General features: G+C 45.5%; 1 protein-coding gene across 1 annotated transcript in view; it reads right to left on the bottom strand.

The window, feature by feature from the left end:
- LOC144100923 (fatty acid synthase-like) overlaps window positions 1-13,087 on the bottom strand; it is a 57,666-nt gene extending 44,579 nt beyond the window's left edge. Inside the window, exons 1-3 of the mRNA XM_077633846.1 lie at window positions 12,815-13,087; window positions 5,539-5,865; window positions 647-847 (exon numbers count right to left, since the gene is read on the bottom strand). Coding sequence (XP_077489972.1) covers window positions 647-847; window positions 5,539-5,865; window positions 12,815-12,953 — 667 coding nt within the window. The 5' untranslated portion in view covers window positions 12,954-13,087. The remainder of the gene's footprint in view (window positions 1-646; window positions 848-5,538; window positions 5,866-12,814) is intronic.
- Window positions 13,088-15,529: the final 2,442 nt, after the last annotated feature.

Genomic DNA, 15,529 nt, shown 5'->3' with positions numbered 1-15,529 from the left:
GGCATGGTTGTTTTTTTCTGCTGCTTTATAAGTAATTTTCTTTAAGCTATAGATTAATCTAAGTATTATTCTACAATTGATTGGCACTACATATTAAAAAAAAGAAACATTCCCCATGCACCTTGGTTTCGGTGACTGTTAGCTTCCTTTATATGTTTGTCAAACGAGTCCCTCATTTCATTTCACCTTGTCTGCTAATAGCTTAACGAGGGTCTCGGTTCTGGCAGTCTTGATGCCATAGGTAGCATAAGAGGGTTCTCGCACAGTTTCCGCCCTCGCCGTTAGATGACGTTCAACGTCACACTCGCGGTATTACACGGCGTGCTACGTCCACCGCAATAGACAAGGGCGGCGCTGGTGAACACTCTCAAGGTTCGTTTACACGCAAAAACATAAATACCCACGAAAGCAGCAGATTGGACAGCCGTTGCCGTTGCTGAGTTGGTAGAGCACCGCACGCGATATTCAGAGGTCGTGGGTTCGGATCGCACCAGCGGCACGGTTGTTTTTTCTTCTGCTTTATAAGTAATTTTCTTAAGCGACAGATTAATCGAAGTATTACTGTCCAATTGATTGGTACTCCAAAATAAAAAAAAGAAAAGAAACACCAACATGACCACAACACACGGAACCAATCTCAACTCACTGCTAGCATCGAAGGACATGCACTTCCCATCGGGGGATAATACTCCGAGGCGTTGAAAATTGAGCGATGTGGTCGGCTTCAGGCAGATGGTGCTTCCACCCACGATGGCCGCCTCGCACTCTCCGGAGCGGATAGAGCCGACGGCGTGGTTCAGGGCAGCCATCGTGGACGAACACGCCGTGTCTATTGCCACGCTTGGCCCTGCAAGTGAAACAGATGGCCCGAGCGAGCTCAGAGTCAGTTAATACATTACACGGACACTGCTTGCTTGAACGCGGAATTAAGGAAAGCATTAAGGTTATTTTGTGAGTAAATACCTTCTCTATGACCTTTCCATTTATGTTGGTGATTACTGGGCAGGAAAAAGTGGCCTTTATAGACGGTAAAATTGGTTTTGAAAACATTCCCTACGCTCCATACTACCTCATGTTGTCAAGACCGAAAAGGACTCCATCATCACTTTTCCCGAGTGAATGGGGGTTTAGCATGCCCGCACGTATTCGCGGAAAAAATTATATGCTCGGGCACGTCAGTTTGCTTGAACGGCTACCTATACCAACAGCTGTTTCATTTTTTCACATCTTGTAGATTACAAACGCGCCGTAAGGAGTTAAAGTAGAGGCTATGTCATCTATGCTGACGAAATGTTACGCGTTGTGAGAGTCCATTTAAGAGTACATGCTTTGCATTCGCTAAGTCATGCTCTCTAACATCTCCAAATAACTATTTTCAAAATTATTAGATCTTTCCGAGTGGCTTCCGCTCTATATAAATGCGCATGGGTTTTAGAAAATACTTTGCCCACGACGTAAAGAATATCCACAAACTAAACGCGCTAAATACGTGGAAAGATCGGTCAAATTAAGGACTGCGTTTGACGTAAAGCGCATCACAGGGACGTTGCACAGAAACCGAACTCAAAGTATTTAAAAACCGTACGGAAAGACGTGAAAAGTATACCGATTGCTGCGTATTATCGGCACGGGCACTGTACGTAAATTATATCGAACGTACAAAAATAAAAATTTGTATACGCGATAGCGCTAAGGAGCCCGTGTCACAGCGTCGTTGACCGGGAGTGATCAGTGCACGACAAATCCCCCGAGAAGCAAACTAGGTGCAAGGTGCGTCACCTAGGTCACGTGGCTTTCTGGCGCATGACAACCTACCGAACGAACCGAGAGCAAACTCCCCGCAGAGGCAGTTAAACTGGCCGCGAGAGGTTGCACAGAAACAGCAACCTGGGTCGCACAAGCCCCACCGATGGCAGCGCCTTCCATCGCAGGGCAATGGTACTTCGCTTAACCGCGTAACCACAGCGCCTGAAGTGGTATGAGAAGTCCCAGAGACTTATGAATGTGAAATCTAGAATGACCAATTCCGCATATGTGAGCAGGGACCCATTAACGTTATCGCGTCACACCCTTAGCAGAGATTAAGTGTGCCCTCCAATTCCTAGGGTTGTTATTAAGGCCAAAGCATTACTAATCCCATTTCGAGAAATTTTGGCGGCGTGTCATGCGTGTGCGTATGTGCACTCGCAGGGGGTGCAGAAAATTCCAACGATGACAAGAAAACTCTGGGGACGTCAACAACCTGCCGTATGTTGCACACACCTAGCTGAGCACCGCCACTTCAGACAGCCATATATATTTCGTTAGTATATATAAATGCATATACTCCCCACTAGCCCACCTAAATGTGGCGCAGTTTTCCCGACAACATTCGTGTGATGACATCTTTTGCAGTACATTGTTCTGCGTAATAATAATAATAATAATAATTGGTTTTTTGGGAAAGGAAATGGCGCAGTATCTGTCTCATATATCGTTGGACACCTGAACCGCGCCGTAAGGGAAGGGATAAGAGAGGGAGTGAAAGAAGAAAGGAAGAATTAGGTACCGTAGTGGAGGGCTCCGGAATAATTTCGACCACCTGGGGATCTTTAACGTGCACTGACATCGCACAGCACACGGGCGCCTTAGCGTCTTTCCTCCATAAAAACGCAGCCGCCGCGGTCGGGTTCGAACCCGGGAACTGCGGATCAGTAGTCGAGCGCCCTAACCACTGAGCCACCGCGGCGGGTTGTTCTGCGTGTTCTCATTCCATTTCACGTTGCGTATAGCTTACATATGCTATGCAGGTTGGAGGCCAGCTCGTGACAGGGCTTCGAACCGACGACATATGCACCTTTAGTTCTATGCCTTCCGGGAATCTTTACTTGTTCCCTCAACTGGTTTTTGGTTTTGAGGAAACGAAATGGCGCAGTAACTGTCTAACATATCTGTGTGGACAATGCGCGCCTCATGGTCCGCAGAGATTCGTGGCAGTTACTGCGCCATTTCCTTTCCTGAAAAACCAGTATTCGTATGAAAACTATTGTTATTGTAGGTGTGACAAAAAGAAGAATACAAAGTAAATAGCACGGGCGTACCAGCGCTGTCTGGAGCTCAATCACACCTTTGGCTGACCGAGCCCATTGAAGACTTTTGCAAAAGGCTGTGCTGGTGGATAGATTTCTTCATGCGTGATGCTCTGCATGCGGCTGATAAACCGCGAATTTACTACCACTCAACCACTCAGAGTTGCCGGCACGTCCTACTCTACGATAAAAAATGTTTCTGCGTGAGCTCTGTTGTTTACAGAAAGTAGCAAGCGTACTTTCCTATGCGATAAATATTTATGTCTTAAAAATGCCGTAAACGTCACGCTGCAGGTCTGTTCTGACTTAATTGGCAGCTTGCCGTTGTCCCTTCTGGAAATAACGCCTGCAGTCGCTTCCTGTGTTTAGTTTGCACGTCATAGGTCTGGTTTCATAGTTAACAGTCGCGTTTCAGTTGTCTGCCGTGGCTGTTGTCCTCTGCATGAGTGGCACATACCCACAGTTGGGAATATATCGTCCCCATACAAAATATGCATGAAGTTTGCATGTTGCACTCATACTATGTTTCATCAGGCCGATTCATACAATCTATTTCTACTATCGCATTCCTTCAACTTAGCAGCAACGATATATTTACAGGCAGCACTGATTTATGGCAAATTCTTCGTTTCCACACCAGTTACAAACTACAGTTCATTAAGCACAACCTGCCGTTAATTTTAAATATACATTCGCAATTTACTACCAATGCAGCCTCAACCAGTTGCGACAGTACTTTGTATCCGTATAGATGTTCTGGTGAATAACTTTTTTCTATTGCTCCAAATAATTTTCTTTATATTTCTTTTCATCACACAATCATTGAAGCCACGTTCTATAGACTTTGTTCTTTTCTTTTGCACTGTTTCTCTACCTCGTGTTGGACTCATGTTATTTATTGTTTTTCAATGTGTTCAAAATCATCCATATGCATGTTTCATTTTCAGTTTTACATTACTACAAAATTGTATACACGTTCTACTTGTAACCATATTTTACACGTCTATCTGTGCTCTGTGTTTAATTATTTATACTTTCATGTTCCTTTATTTTTTTTCAATATTTGTATGCCTTGCCCTGCCTTGTAATACGGTGGGCCCTGGGACTCGTCAAGCTAACAAAAGCAGCTTTTAGCTCAGGTGTCCCACCAGAATTTTTCCGGAAATAAAAAATAAACCTATAAAAATAAAGTGAATTAGCCAAGGGTGACTTGTACAGTGAAACTATTATTGAACATTGACTCATTTTAGGTACTAAAAGTTGAATTCTGTGCAAAAAAATTGTGATATATAACTAAAAAGCAGTCTTTCTGATGCAATGATAAAATTATGCAGATAATGACACACTGGTTTTAAGCCATATCCCCTAGGGCTTGCCCCAAAGGAGCACCGGAATAGAAAGAAAGGCCCTAATCTAACGAGGGGAATCTGCAGATAAGCAATCGTGTGCACTGCGCAACGTTCTAAGAAATAGTTTTAGGTTTATGTTTATGGGGGTCTAACGTCCCAAAGCGACTCAGGCTATGAGGGACGCCGTAGTGAAGGACCGCGGATAATGTCGACCACCTGGTGTTCTTTAACATGCACTGGCATCGCACAGTACAGAGGCCTCTAGAGTTTCGCCTCCATCGAAATTCGACCGCCGCAGCCGGGATCGAACCCGCGTTTTTCGGGCCAGCAGCCGAGCACTTTAGACTGCCTGTTTCAGAGCGCTTGCGCTTGCGAGTGAGTTCTTCCTCGGCATTCAAGAGTTGTTTCGATGACACGAGAACACGACTCCGAATGCCTCTTCCTACTCTGTCCTGACTGTAGACGCAGGCGAATGCTACGAGAACAGTAGGGGAGGGGGGCTCCGCCTTCTAATCTTAAAGTTTAAGGATACTAAAGACCAGCGCAACCAAGCACACTGCCCGCAGTGTTCTCCACACCTCGTCGTTCCTGTCCTTTTAGCTGTAGCAGCATTTACTCCTTTTTTTTGCAGCCTGCTCACCCAAAATATTGTCGCCACCCCGCTCAGCCACCCTCGTGGCCATCTTCATGACAGTTTCATTTGTTTATTGTTTTTTCGGGCATTTTCAATCCTCTTTTCCGCCTCCTCGCTGTCTCCTTGGGAAAGTCTTCAATGATTTCCCTTCATGACAAGTCGCCTTGCAAAGTCCCGGATATCTCCGTATGAACAGACGCGCGTCCGCTGCGTTTTCTCAACGGCTAGCGCCGTAAAAGCGCGCACATATCAATGAATCGGCATTAAATCAAAAAGTTAGGAAGTGCTCTGAATCCTGTGTACACGTTGTGGAACGGCGTCGAAGTGTTCGCTGTTATGCATGGTTTATAGGCGGAGCCATGCACACTATACGTCGTCTGGAAATAGGCACTATACCCTAGAAATCATGTTTTTCACTGTTTTAGTGTAACAAGGGAGTTAAATAACCAAGCCGAAGATCAGGAAATCGAACTCAAAATGCACGTACCGTGCAAGTCGAATGAGTAAGAGATTCGGTTGGCGAGCATGCCTTGCGAGCTGCTCATCACGTCATATCCGTCAATCTTGTCCGGGTTGCAGCTGGAAGCCTCTTGCGCTTCGCAGCTGTAACAACCGATGAAGACGCCCACTGCACGTCCCCGCCACGTACTCGGGTCGTAGCCGGCGTCCACCATGGCCTCGTAAGATGTCTCCAGCAGTAGGCGCATCTGGGGGTCCATCCTGTGCGCCTGCTTCGGTGGAACGCCGAAAAACTCCGCGTCGAACAAAGACAAGTCGCGTATCTTCCCCATGCGCTCCGGCAGGCCGAGGTAACCTGAAATTTATATTAACGCATATTAATGTTTATGATTTATGGTGGTTCAACGTCCCAAAGCGACTCGGGCTATGAGAGACGCCGTAGTGGAGGGCTCCGGAAATTTCGACCACCTCGGGGTTCTTTAACGTGCACTGACACCGCATAATACACGGGCCTTCAGAATTTTGATTCCACCGAAATTCGACCGCCACGGCCGAGATCGGTTTGGTTTGGTTTAAGGGGGTTTAACGTCCCAAAGCGACACAGACTATGAGAGATGCCGTAGTGAAGGGCTTCGAAAATTTCGACCACCTGGGGTTCTCTAACATGCACTGACACCGCACAATACACGGGCCTTCAGAATTTCGCCTCTATCGAAATTCGACCGCCGCGGCCGGGATCGGTTTGGTTTGGTTTATATGGCTTTAACGCCCCAAAGCGACTCAGGCTATGAGAGCCGCCGTAGTAAAGGGCTCCTGAAATTTCGACCGCCTGGGGTTCTTTAACGTGCACTGACATCGCACAGTACACGGGCCTCTAGAATTTCGCCTCCATCGAAATTCGACCGGCGCGGGCAGGATCGAACAGGCGTCTTTCGGGTCAGCAGTCGAGTGTCATAACAACTAATCCACCGCGGCGGCATTTTAACTCATATTAAGGAACACACGCTGAAGTTCATGGTGTCTACGGAGTGTAGCCTTAGGTGATAACGACGGAATTATTTTTATGACTGAAGGACACCTGGACCAAACAGTGCCACCGCTTTATGACAAGTGCTGAACGGACAAAGCTTTTCAGTGATTTCGAAGTAGCGAAGCGGAGTGGTGAGAGGACACGCGCGCGTTGGAGAGCCGGTAGCTAGCATGCGCCACTGGGACTCGAACTTAGCTAGTCCAGAACTACAGGTTTCGAAAGCCAATGAAGGAAGTGAACGCTTGAATGCCTTCCTCCGCTCGCTGCACGCACCCCGCGTATAAACGCTGCGTATTTTAACCTTTAATTGTCATCCATTAAAAACGTCAGATGAAAGTTCAGAATTTCCAGGACTTCATCATTAATGGCTTCTTGATCAGAAAAATTTAAAAACTTTGAGATTCATTAACAAATACTTAGCATATTAGTTGATTTCAGCTAATTTTCTTTATATATAAGGGTGCTTAAGGTCCACAAAACCATGTGCTATCACGCTGACGCGTGCAGGAATTCAAGTTCAAAATTCAAAACTACGCTTTAATCTGTGAATTCAGAATTACGAACACATGAATTTTCGGCTGTTTTGCGTTAGGGCAAGCTTTTGCACGAATTTTTTTTTTTGCGGGCCTCCTCCGTTGATAAATAAGTTGTAGTAGAGCGTTAGTCGAAGTATGCTAGCAGTTCAAGTAGATATGCAGGCTGAGATTAAAATTGTTCGCATTTTGGCGCTCTGTATCCTATATGCGACGTGAAAGCGTTAAGGAGCTCGTTAGGCGTAAAAGCCGGCGTCGTTACCGTTGCCGGCGTCTCCATAGTTTAAGGCAGCCACGGCTCCGTCGCATCTTTCCTGGTGAAAAATCCCAGGAGCACCAGCGGCTGAGGTCACACCCAGCTGCTCCGTCAACGAACGGAACCTCCGCCCCCCCCCCCCCCCCCTTTCATGCGGCTGCCAATAGCGGCTGACGATAAGCGGCGACAGCCCCATAGCGCTGTCGCGTTTTGTTCTTAAAGGCAAACTTAAGAAAGGAAACATGTTCAGGTAAAAAATATGTAAAAAAGAGCAATGTGTTGCCGTCTGAGCTGGAAGAAAAACATTGTCAGTTAAATGGAACCTCATTGCATACTCGGGTTAAATCTAGCTCGATGCTTACTCGTCATCATGGTTATTTTAAATCCAGTCATGCGCTGTGTAAAAGTGCATGAGAATGCAGCGGGCCTGGCTCTCTGGGTGCCTTTCGTAAATGAATTTTCTTCTTGAAAACGTTCGTTTCAAATAAACTTTACGGGACTTGCCGGTCCATACCAGGTGTGTCACTAACACAGCCGAACAAAAGAAAACAAACAACGGAATTAATAATATGATACAAATATAAAAAATAAGTGAACAATAGCGTACAGAAAAGAGTCTAGCCAATTTGTGCGGCGCCGTTTCGTAACTCAGGGACGTTTGATTCCTGTAATTATTCCACGTTTATAAACATTTATTTTCGTTCTATACGGGGTTAGTGCTTTAGCGTAACCGTATCTAATTACTCGTGTTGTAAGGCGTTTACTAAATGCAGCACGACGCTAAGGCGTCTGCCGCGAAAGTTTTATTACCCTTTCACATTTTTTAGACACTACGTTCAGATGTAAGAACAGTAAGAGATACGTTTGAACATCGGCTAAAGACGAATTGTAAGACCTTCGCTGAACTACTTCAATCGGACCATGTTATGTTCGGGTAAGGGTGAGAGACCGAGCATGCTGATTCGTATTTTGGATTCAGGGTGGAAGTTCAGCCAAATGTTTCCATCTGCAAAAACAGCTTTCATTTTATTTCAATTTCCTTTTATTTCCGAAACCTATAAACTTATCTCATAAAAAAGTATATATACTGGAAGGGGGGGGGGGGACGCCCCAAGCCGATTCGAAACAGCATCCTGCAGATCTACAGCTGAGTACACTAACCTCTAAACCACGACCGCAGGTGGAAGTGAAATCATTATTTTTGTATGAAAAGACTCAAGCCATCATTTCCATTACCTTGCCGATGTATCTAGCCAGCACGATTTGAGGTCAAGTGGTGAATTGCATGGTTCAAGGAGCGGACTAGAGGACTGGACTTTCACTGATATTGTCAGTATTGATGAGCACTGTGATAAGCATTCATACATCTTGGTAGATATTATAATTTTCGCATCGCCAGCTCCTTTCTTGGTCGTGCCCTCATTGCGCACGTATTTTTTTTTTTTCATCCGAAGATCTGACACGAATTATTCAATACGTAGCTTTGCAACTGCTCAGCAACGCTGAGAAGGCCATGTTTGCTTTCCAAATAAACGTGCATCGAAGTACATTATAAAAACTGGAGGACATAAAGTTCGGGTAGCTTGTATTTACAGCACGAAAGAGGGCACAGACAGAGAAACAAGAAAACATTATGTGAAACAAGTCTAATGTTTCTTTTATGCTTTAGTTTGGCACTTCTAAATCACTTGTTCGTCGCTTGCATTCGGTGCTTCACGAATAATGCGTGACTGCTTACGAGGCACTCATGAGCCCCTACCTCTTTCGCACGAGCTAACTGTAAATTCATACTAGATACATTGAAGCGCATGCGTGCGCATAAGTGTTACGTGTCAGTTGAGGTATGCAGCAAAAGTGCAGCAAAAGGTCGTGGGCAGCAAAAGTGTGTTCTTCCGAGACATTCGTGACACGCATGAACAAGTATGCAGCGCACATGAGTTCACAATAATATTTGGGACAGTTATAACTCGTATGAACAGTAGGGATTCATTCAATGCACCTTTCTTGACACATATAGCTGATTTGCTACCCATATGAGTTCATACGAGACGCATTTGTGACACATACGGGCTCGTATGAAACACATGGGTGTTCATGAAAGGCACATTTCTTCACGCAAACAACACAGAAGCTGCCCATGTGAGCTCACACGAGAAACATTAGTGTCACATATAGATCACATGTAACACAAACGAAATAAAAAGAGGTTTTTCGACAGGGGAGGTCCTGTCTTCTCCCATCTCAATTCCTCTTTAATCCTCCCTTCCCGGCCTTCAAATCTTCACGGACGATTCGTATACCTCCCAACCTGCGGGCGCTGGCTAAGTCGCTTTCTCGTCTTCTGGCGCACTGCGGAACTTAGCCCGGTTTCGTTTTGAGACAGCCTCTATCGCCTTCTGCGCAGAAGCTGCTGCGTTCCTTTCACCAGGCTTGTTGTTACACCTGGCGCGTGCTCTCTCCTTTCCCCTTGTACGTCTACTGTGATTGTCTTTGCCCTCATCCTGCTGTCCATTCTCTTTCCACCAAGCACTTCCACATCTGAGGCGTCAAGCGCATCCCGGCCACCATCTTCCCCGTCCCGTTTTCCTGTCCCGGCCCAGTGTGTTGCCTGGCACAACGAGCTAGCAGTCCAGGCCACCTCTCTGGCGTCGACGCGCGGCCTTATCCTAATTCCTTCGTGGAGCACCCGCATGAACACAACCGTCCTCAGGCTGTGGGAATCCACCTGGACCGCGGATCACTCTAGCACCTTCTTGTCTCTTTTCGTCCCCTCCATTCTCCGTCACTTGTCCCTCTCCCAGCTGACAAAGCACACGGGCGCCCGTGTGCTGTGCGATGTTCCCCAGGTGGTCGAAATTATTACGGAGCCCTCCACTACGGCACCTCTTTCTTACTTTCTTCTTTCACTCGCTCCTTTATCCCTTACCCTACGGCGCGGTTCAGGTGTCCAACGATATATGATACAGATACTGCGCCATTTCCTTTACTCAAAAACCAATTATAAACTCCTGGGCACGCTGGATCTCGCCTTGTATCTTTTCTAACTATTATTCCTAACTATTAGTCCTCTCAGCCCCCTAAACCACCTTTGCCCACCCGTCGTTTATGCCAATGCATATTTTAAATTGGTTTAAGTGTTTACCTCTTTTTTATTTTCAATTTATTTTGCCTGCGATAAACTCTCGTTCGGTGCGGCTTCTTTTGACGTTTATTTCAAGTTTATATGTTTTTTCTTGAGAGTTTTAAACTAAAGGGAAGGTCCCAAGGCTGAAAAACCGCACGCGAAACCTTCCATATTAACGCAAAAGGAAAGTGTTAAAATGTGAGCACGTTTTGATAAATAACTAGTTCACTTGAATAAACGGGAAGAACCAATTTGCAAGCAAAGGCAAAATGTTACGCGAGAGAAAAACAGAAGTGAGAAAGAAAAACCCTTTCTCTTTATACCCCCAAAAAAACCGAAGTATGGAAAGCAATTACTCTAGCAGATTTCAGTGTTTTTCCAGCAGCCACAGTTTGACTGACCAGATTTTCATTTTTGCCTTCTCGTTCAACAAGGCAAAAGCCAAATATGTCGGTTACCTTGCATGTCACGGTGAGGAGGATATCAAGAGTTCCATCCGCCGGTGGGTATATGTTTTTTATCATTTGAAAAAAAAGATTACGGCATTTCCCATACGTTCTGCTTCTAACCTTTTTGCTTCGCTTTCATAACATCTCATCGTGATCGAGAGGCACGCCCAGTGAATTCTATATATTCTTCCTATACATTCTGTTGCCTTCCTAATAAAGGAGCAGTTTATAGACAACGCTGGTGCGTGTTTTCTTCTCTTGTGCTCGTCCCTTTGTCGCGCTGAATTTTCCAAGATGCATGCTCTTCAAGTCGCCCAGCTCAGCATAATCGTGCAGTCAATTAAGCCTAAAACAGCAGTTTGTAGTGCAGCGTGGGCTTCATTGTGTATCACATAGACATAAGGCTGAAAAAACAATAGCACAGTTTTGTAAGGAGCAAAAATAATGCGCATTGATCACTGAAATTGTCTAGCAGTGCCACAGAAAGCGCTGTTTTCGACTGCAATGCACAGGAAAATGCACAAACGTAGGGGACAGTTGGAAAACAAAGCTTATCACTTTGCATAGCTAAGCAGCTGGACCTCTTTCCTGGTTTTTATGTCTCTATCCATGATCCAAGATGAAAACAATGTATACATATTGCTAGTCGGAAACTGAAAGCGTAGGAGCCCTCCACTACGGCACCTATTTCTTCCTTTCTTCTTTCACTCCCTCCCTTATCCCTTCCCATACGGCGCGGTTCATATATCGTTGGACACCTGAACCGCGCCGTATGGGAAGGGATAAGGGAGGGAGTGAAAGAAGAAAGGAAGAAATAGGTGCCGTAGTGGAGGGCTCCGGATTAATTTCGACCACCTGGGGATCTTTAACGTGCACTGACATCGCACAGTTTTCTTTGAATTGCTTGTAATCGTTTGCTCATGTGTTCTAATGCGAGGGATTTCTGCGTTTTTTCTACTTAATAAAGCCTTGCAAGGCAGAAGCCGATTACTCAGAAGGTAACGTTGGTAGCGGGCCCAGGTGCAAGCACGATCATCCTGTAGACCTGGCTACGTTTGCTTGCACGAGCCACAAAAGCATATTGCTTGCTTTGTACGTGCATTGGCCAAGCCGACATTGAACAATTCATCCGTACAAAAATACTCGATTGGTCAACTTGTACGCATTAAAACAAACAAGTTATCTTTCCGGCATCTCTTAAAACACATTTACAGGGACTAAATTATCTATAATCTTAACATGTACCATAAGCAATTGACTGTTTCTCTTATCTACCTTTTATGCGTGTTAAAGTGTTAGATGCTACAGTTAGGAGTGCATAATTTGCAGTCGTTGTACACCACTTCTGAAGTGCAGTGGAAGTATAGCTCCATTGCTGATGGGTACAGTCGCAAGTAAAAAAAAAATAGCACAATGAAGTCACCGGCGCGGTGAAAATTGCCCCTCGAGGCTTGCGCGGTGCCGGGATTTGCGAACACGCCTGGGACTTTTGTTATCGGCGTGTTCGTAACCGCAGCGTCGAGCGTTGCTCTCTTCCGCTCCTGTGGCACGTCACTAGTGCTAATCTTTTTTACTCGCGACTGTACATTTGTATCATACATAACTTCACCAGCGAAAGAACGGGAACACCAGGAGGAGAAGGACACAGGACAACGCTGGACCAGCGTTGTCCTGTGTCCTTCTCCTCCTGGTGTTCCCGTTCTTTCGCTGGTGAAGTTATGTATGATACACACCAACTAGCCCACATGGTTACCTTGGTACGTTTGTGTTCGCATTTGTTCACAGTGGTTTTGCAACTCTTAGTTTGTTGCAAGTGGACGAATGCCGTGCAGTAATGCCCAATTTACAGATTTGTACTTATCTAAATAAATAAAAACAGTAGAATTTAGGCTTGTTTCCATGGAGCACATACCTCGAGGCCAGCGGGTCTCATCATCCGTGACGAAGTCAGCTCCCGCGTACAGCTTTTCCTTAAACTCAGCAAAACTGTCGGCTTGCGGGAACCGGGCCGAGAGGCCGCTGATTACTATGTCCTCTTCAGCCGCAGCCATCGGCAACTGGAAATCCAAGCTAGTAGAGCATAAGTATCACCGACTTTATGTCGCAGTTTTAGGTTTCAAACGTTCACTGCTCCAGCGGAAGTTGTCGACTGGAGTCCTTTAAAAGTACCTCTGCACGCATTGGACAGCGCGCTGTTTACCTTTTGCACGATCCTCACCTTTCCCTGACACAGCTGCTTTTCTTTCCACATAGACTCGTCTACCTGTACATTACAACGGTAATATGGCATGTGTCTTGCGCAGGGTGTTATTGTGCCATCACCCGAGAGCAATATGACCGAAACGCACAGATGGAATTTTTCAGACGCAGCTATGCTGCTGCGTACTGCACTCTGTTGCCACAATCTTGTAGCGTGAGCACAAGTAACGAAGGCATATAACATTCGATGATTTACTACTTTTTGGAAACAGTACAGTCAAGCTGCTTTTCATGCTTCATACGCGCCGGCACGTGGCTGACACAAAATGTCGGCTATGAGCGATTGCCCGTGCTTTCTACCGAAAGCGTTTCTTTTCATTATTTGCGCGCTGTGGATCCCGATGGCACCGGTTTCAAAATTGCTTTCCAAAGCAATCAGAAGTGTTCTGAGCATCGCTTTTAGGTCCGTAGTGACGTAGGTGCTGTTTTACTCCGTCAGCCGCAAACAACTTTATTGCTTCGCATACCTGACTCTCCTCTAGAATGATTGGCGCCCCAGATATCTCGGGCATTCCACCATTCTGTGCCTTTCTGTTTCGAGTCGCTTCGGGATGTTAACCAGGGTACATTTAGGCGTAAAGCTACATTTTTATATAGATAGTTTCAAACAAAAACTTTCTAAACTCTTGATTTCGAGATGGTTTCGTCAGTCAATTTTTCTAAAGCTTCGATTCAAACTAATAGTTATCCAACCCTGGTTAAAGTACAGAAAGCTGTGATTTCCTTGACTTTTTCAGGGAGCTATTGTTCACCGTTGTTTTTCTTGGTCGCAATAAAAATATATATAAATCAACTTCGCAGCATACAGCTACAGGTACTGAAGAAAATATATGCTGTGTGCTCCTAATACACTACTGCTTTCACGCTTGTAGCGCTACCAGAATGTCTATTCTGGTGTATTTTCAATGGTATACTTCGCATTCGGGTTTTAAAAAAGGCGCTCAGAATTTCAGACCAGAGATTTTATAAATGTGTGACATTTATTTACAAAATTAATTGGGCTCTTTGCTAACACATGATTTGCAGGTTACAATTGTTATTAAACACTATGCTGAAGATGAAAAGCTTGCTGTTGCTGTAATTATGGGCACTCAATCTCTGACACTTCAAATTGCACGTTAGTGCAAGAAAACTTCTATGAAGCTTAATGTGCTGGCCACAGTACAATCCTATAGAGTTAGATATCCTTCCTGCACAAGTAATGCTTCACTTTGATAGATTCGTACGTCGCGGTGAGTCCTCGCACCTCTACTGGCGCAGTGGTTAAGCGATCCGTCACTGCACCGCCAGGTGGCTGCTTCAAGCACAGACAACGTTGGGGCTTGTCATACACAGGTTGCTTTTGCCCGAGCTCCTGTAAGGCTCATTCTGCGTTTATCTCTCGACCATTGTGCCGATCCGTTGTGCCATGGTGTACACGTGGCAATTTAATTGATTTATACGAGTTGATTTCATTGCCACCTGCTTTTTCATGACAAGAACGGACGGACGGACGCCAGATTTTTTCATAAACGGCGCCAGTAATCCTATCGCATTAAAATGTGTTTGCTGCTGCTACCCCACGAAAGCGAGTAAACCAAACGCTCCATTCATCCCCTCCCACAGAGAAGTAAAAATCAAAGGAGAAAATTTTGACATTGGCGTTAAAAATTTTTTAGGCCTTCCTTTATTTAGTGCGATTAAAGCAGTATAACCCCTTTTTGGCGAATTTACGGCAGGATTGATCACAGGTGATTTTTGCACCAGGTGCAGTCTGAAATCCTAAAATTCTGACATATTAAAGTGAACATGGTTTTGTAGCTGCGACAGCAGGATTGTTTTTAATTCTACGCTCGTTACTTCGGAAATCCGAATAATTAGAACAGCCGGCGCCCTCCACTACGGCACCTCTCTCTTCCTTTCTTCTTTCACTCCCTCCTTTATCCCTTCCCTTACGGCGCGGTTCAGGTGTCCAACGATATATGAGACAGATACTGCGCCATTTCCTTTCCCCCAAAACCAATTATAATATAGAACAGCCGGCGTGGTGACGACTGGCTCGCAAGTTAGTCTATAACGTTAGACGCTCGCTAATTCGGGCGCAACGCGCCTCGCGCCGGTTAATTCGAACAGCTTCACGAAGGGACGCCTCGTCCGGCTACGATCGGCGCTGCAAGCTATCGTAAAAATAGCTCTATTCAAACCTGTATTGCCTGCTGCGTAGTTTTCCGTGCACCTATGACGTGCGTGCAACGGAAGGCGTTACATAAAAACGGACGGCCCGCTCTTTTCAGAGCAATCCGACGAGTTAGTTTTCGGTTTCGCTTTCGTGAGCCTCGCGCCAGCGTTCGGCAACGGCGGCTGATTAATTGGTGATTTTTTTTATGAA

The sequence above is a fragment of the Amblyomma americanum genome, chromosome 8, assembly GCF_052857255.1.
Source record: "Amblyomma americanum isolate KBUSLIRL-KWMA chromosome 8, ASM5285725v1, whole genome shotgun sequence".
Taxonomy (NCBI): Eukaryota; Metazoa; Arthropoda; class Arachnida; order Ixodida; family Ixodidae; genus Amblyomma; species Amblyomma americanum.
This window is presented reverse-complemented; position numbering and strand designations above follow the sequence as displayed.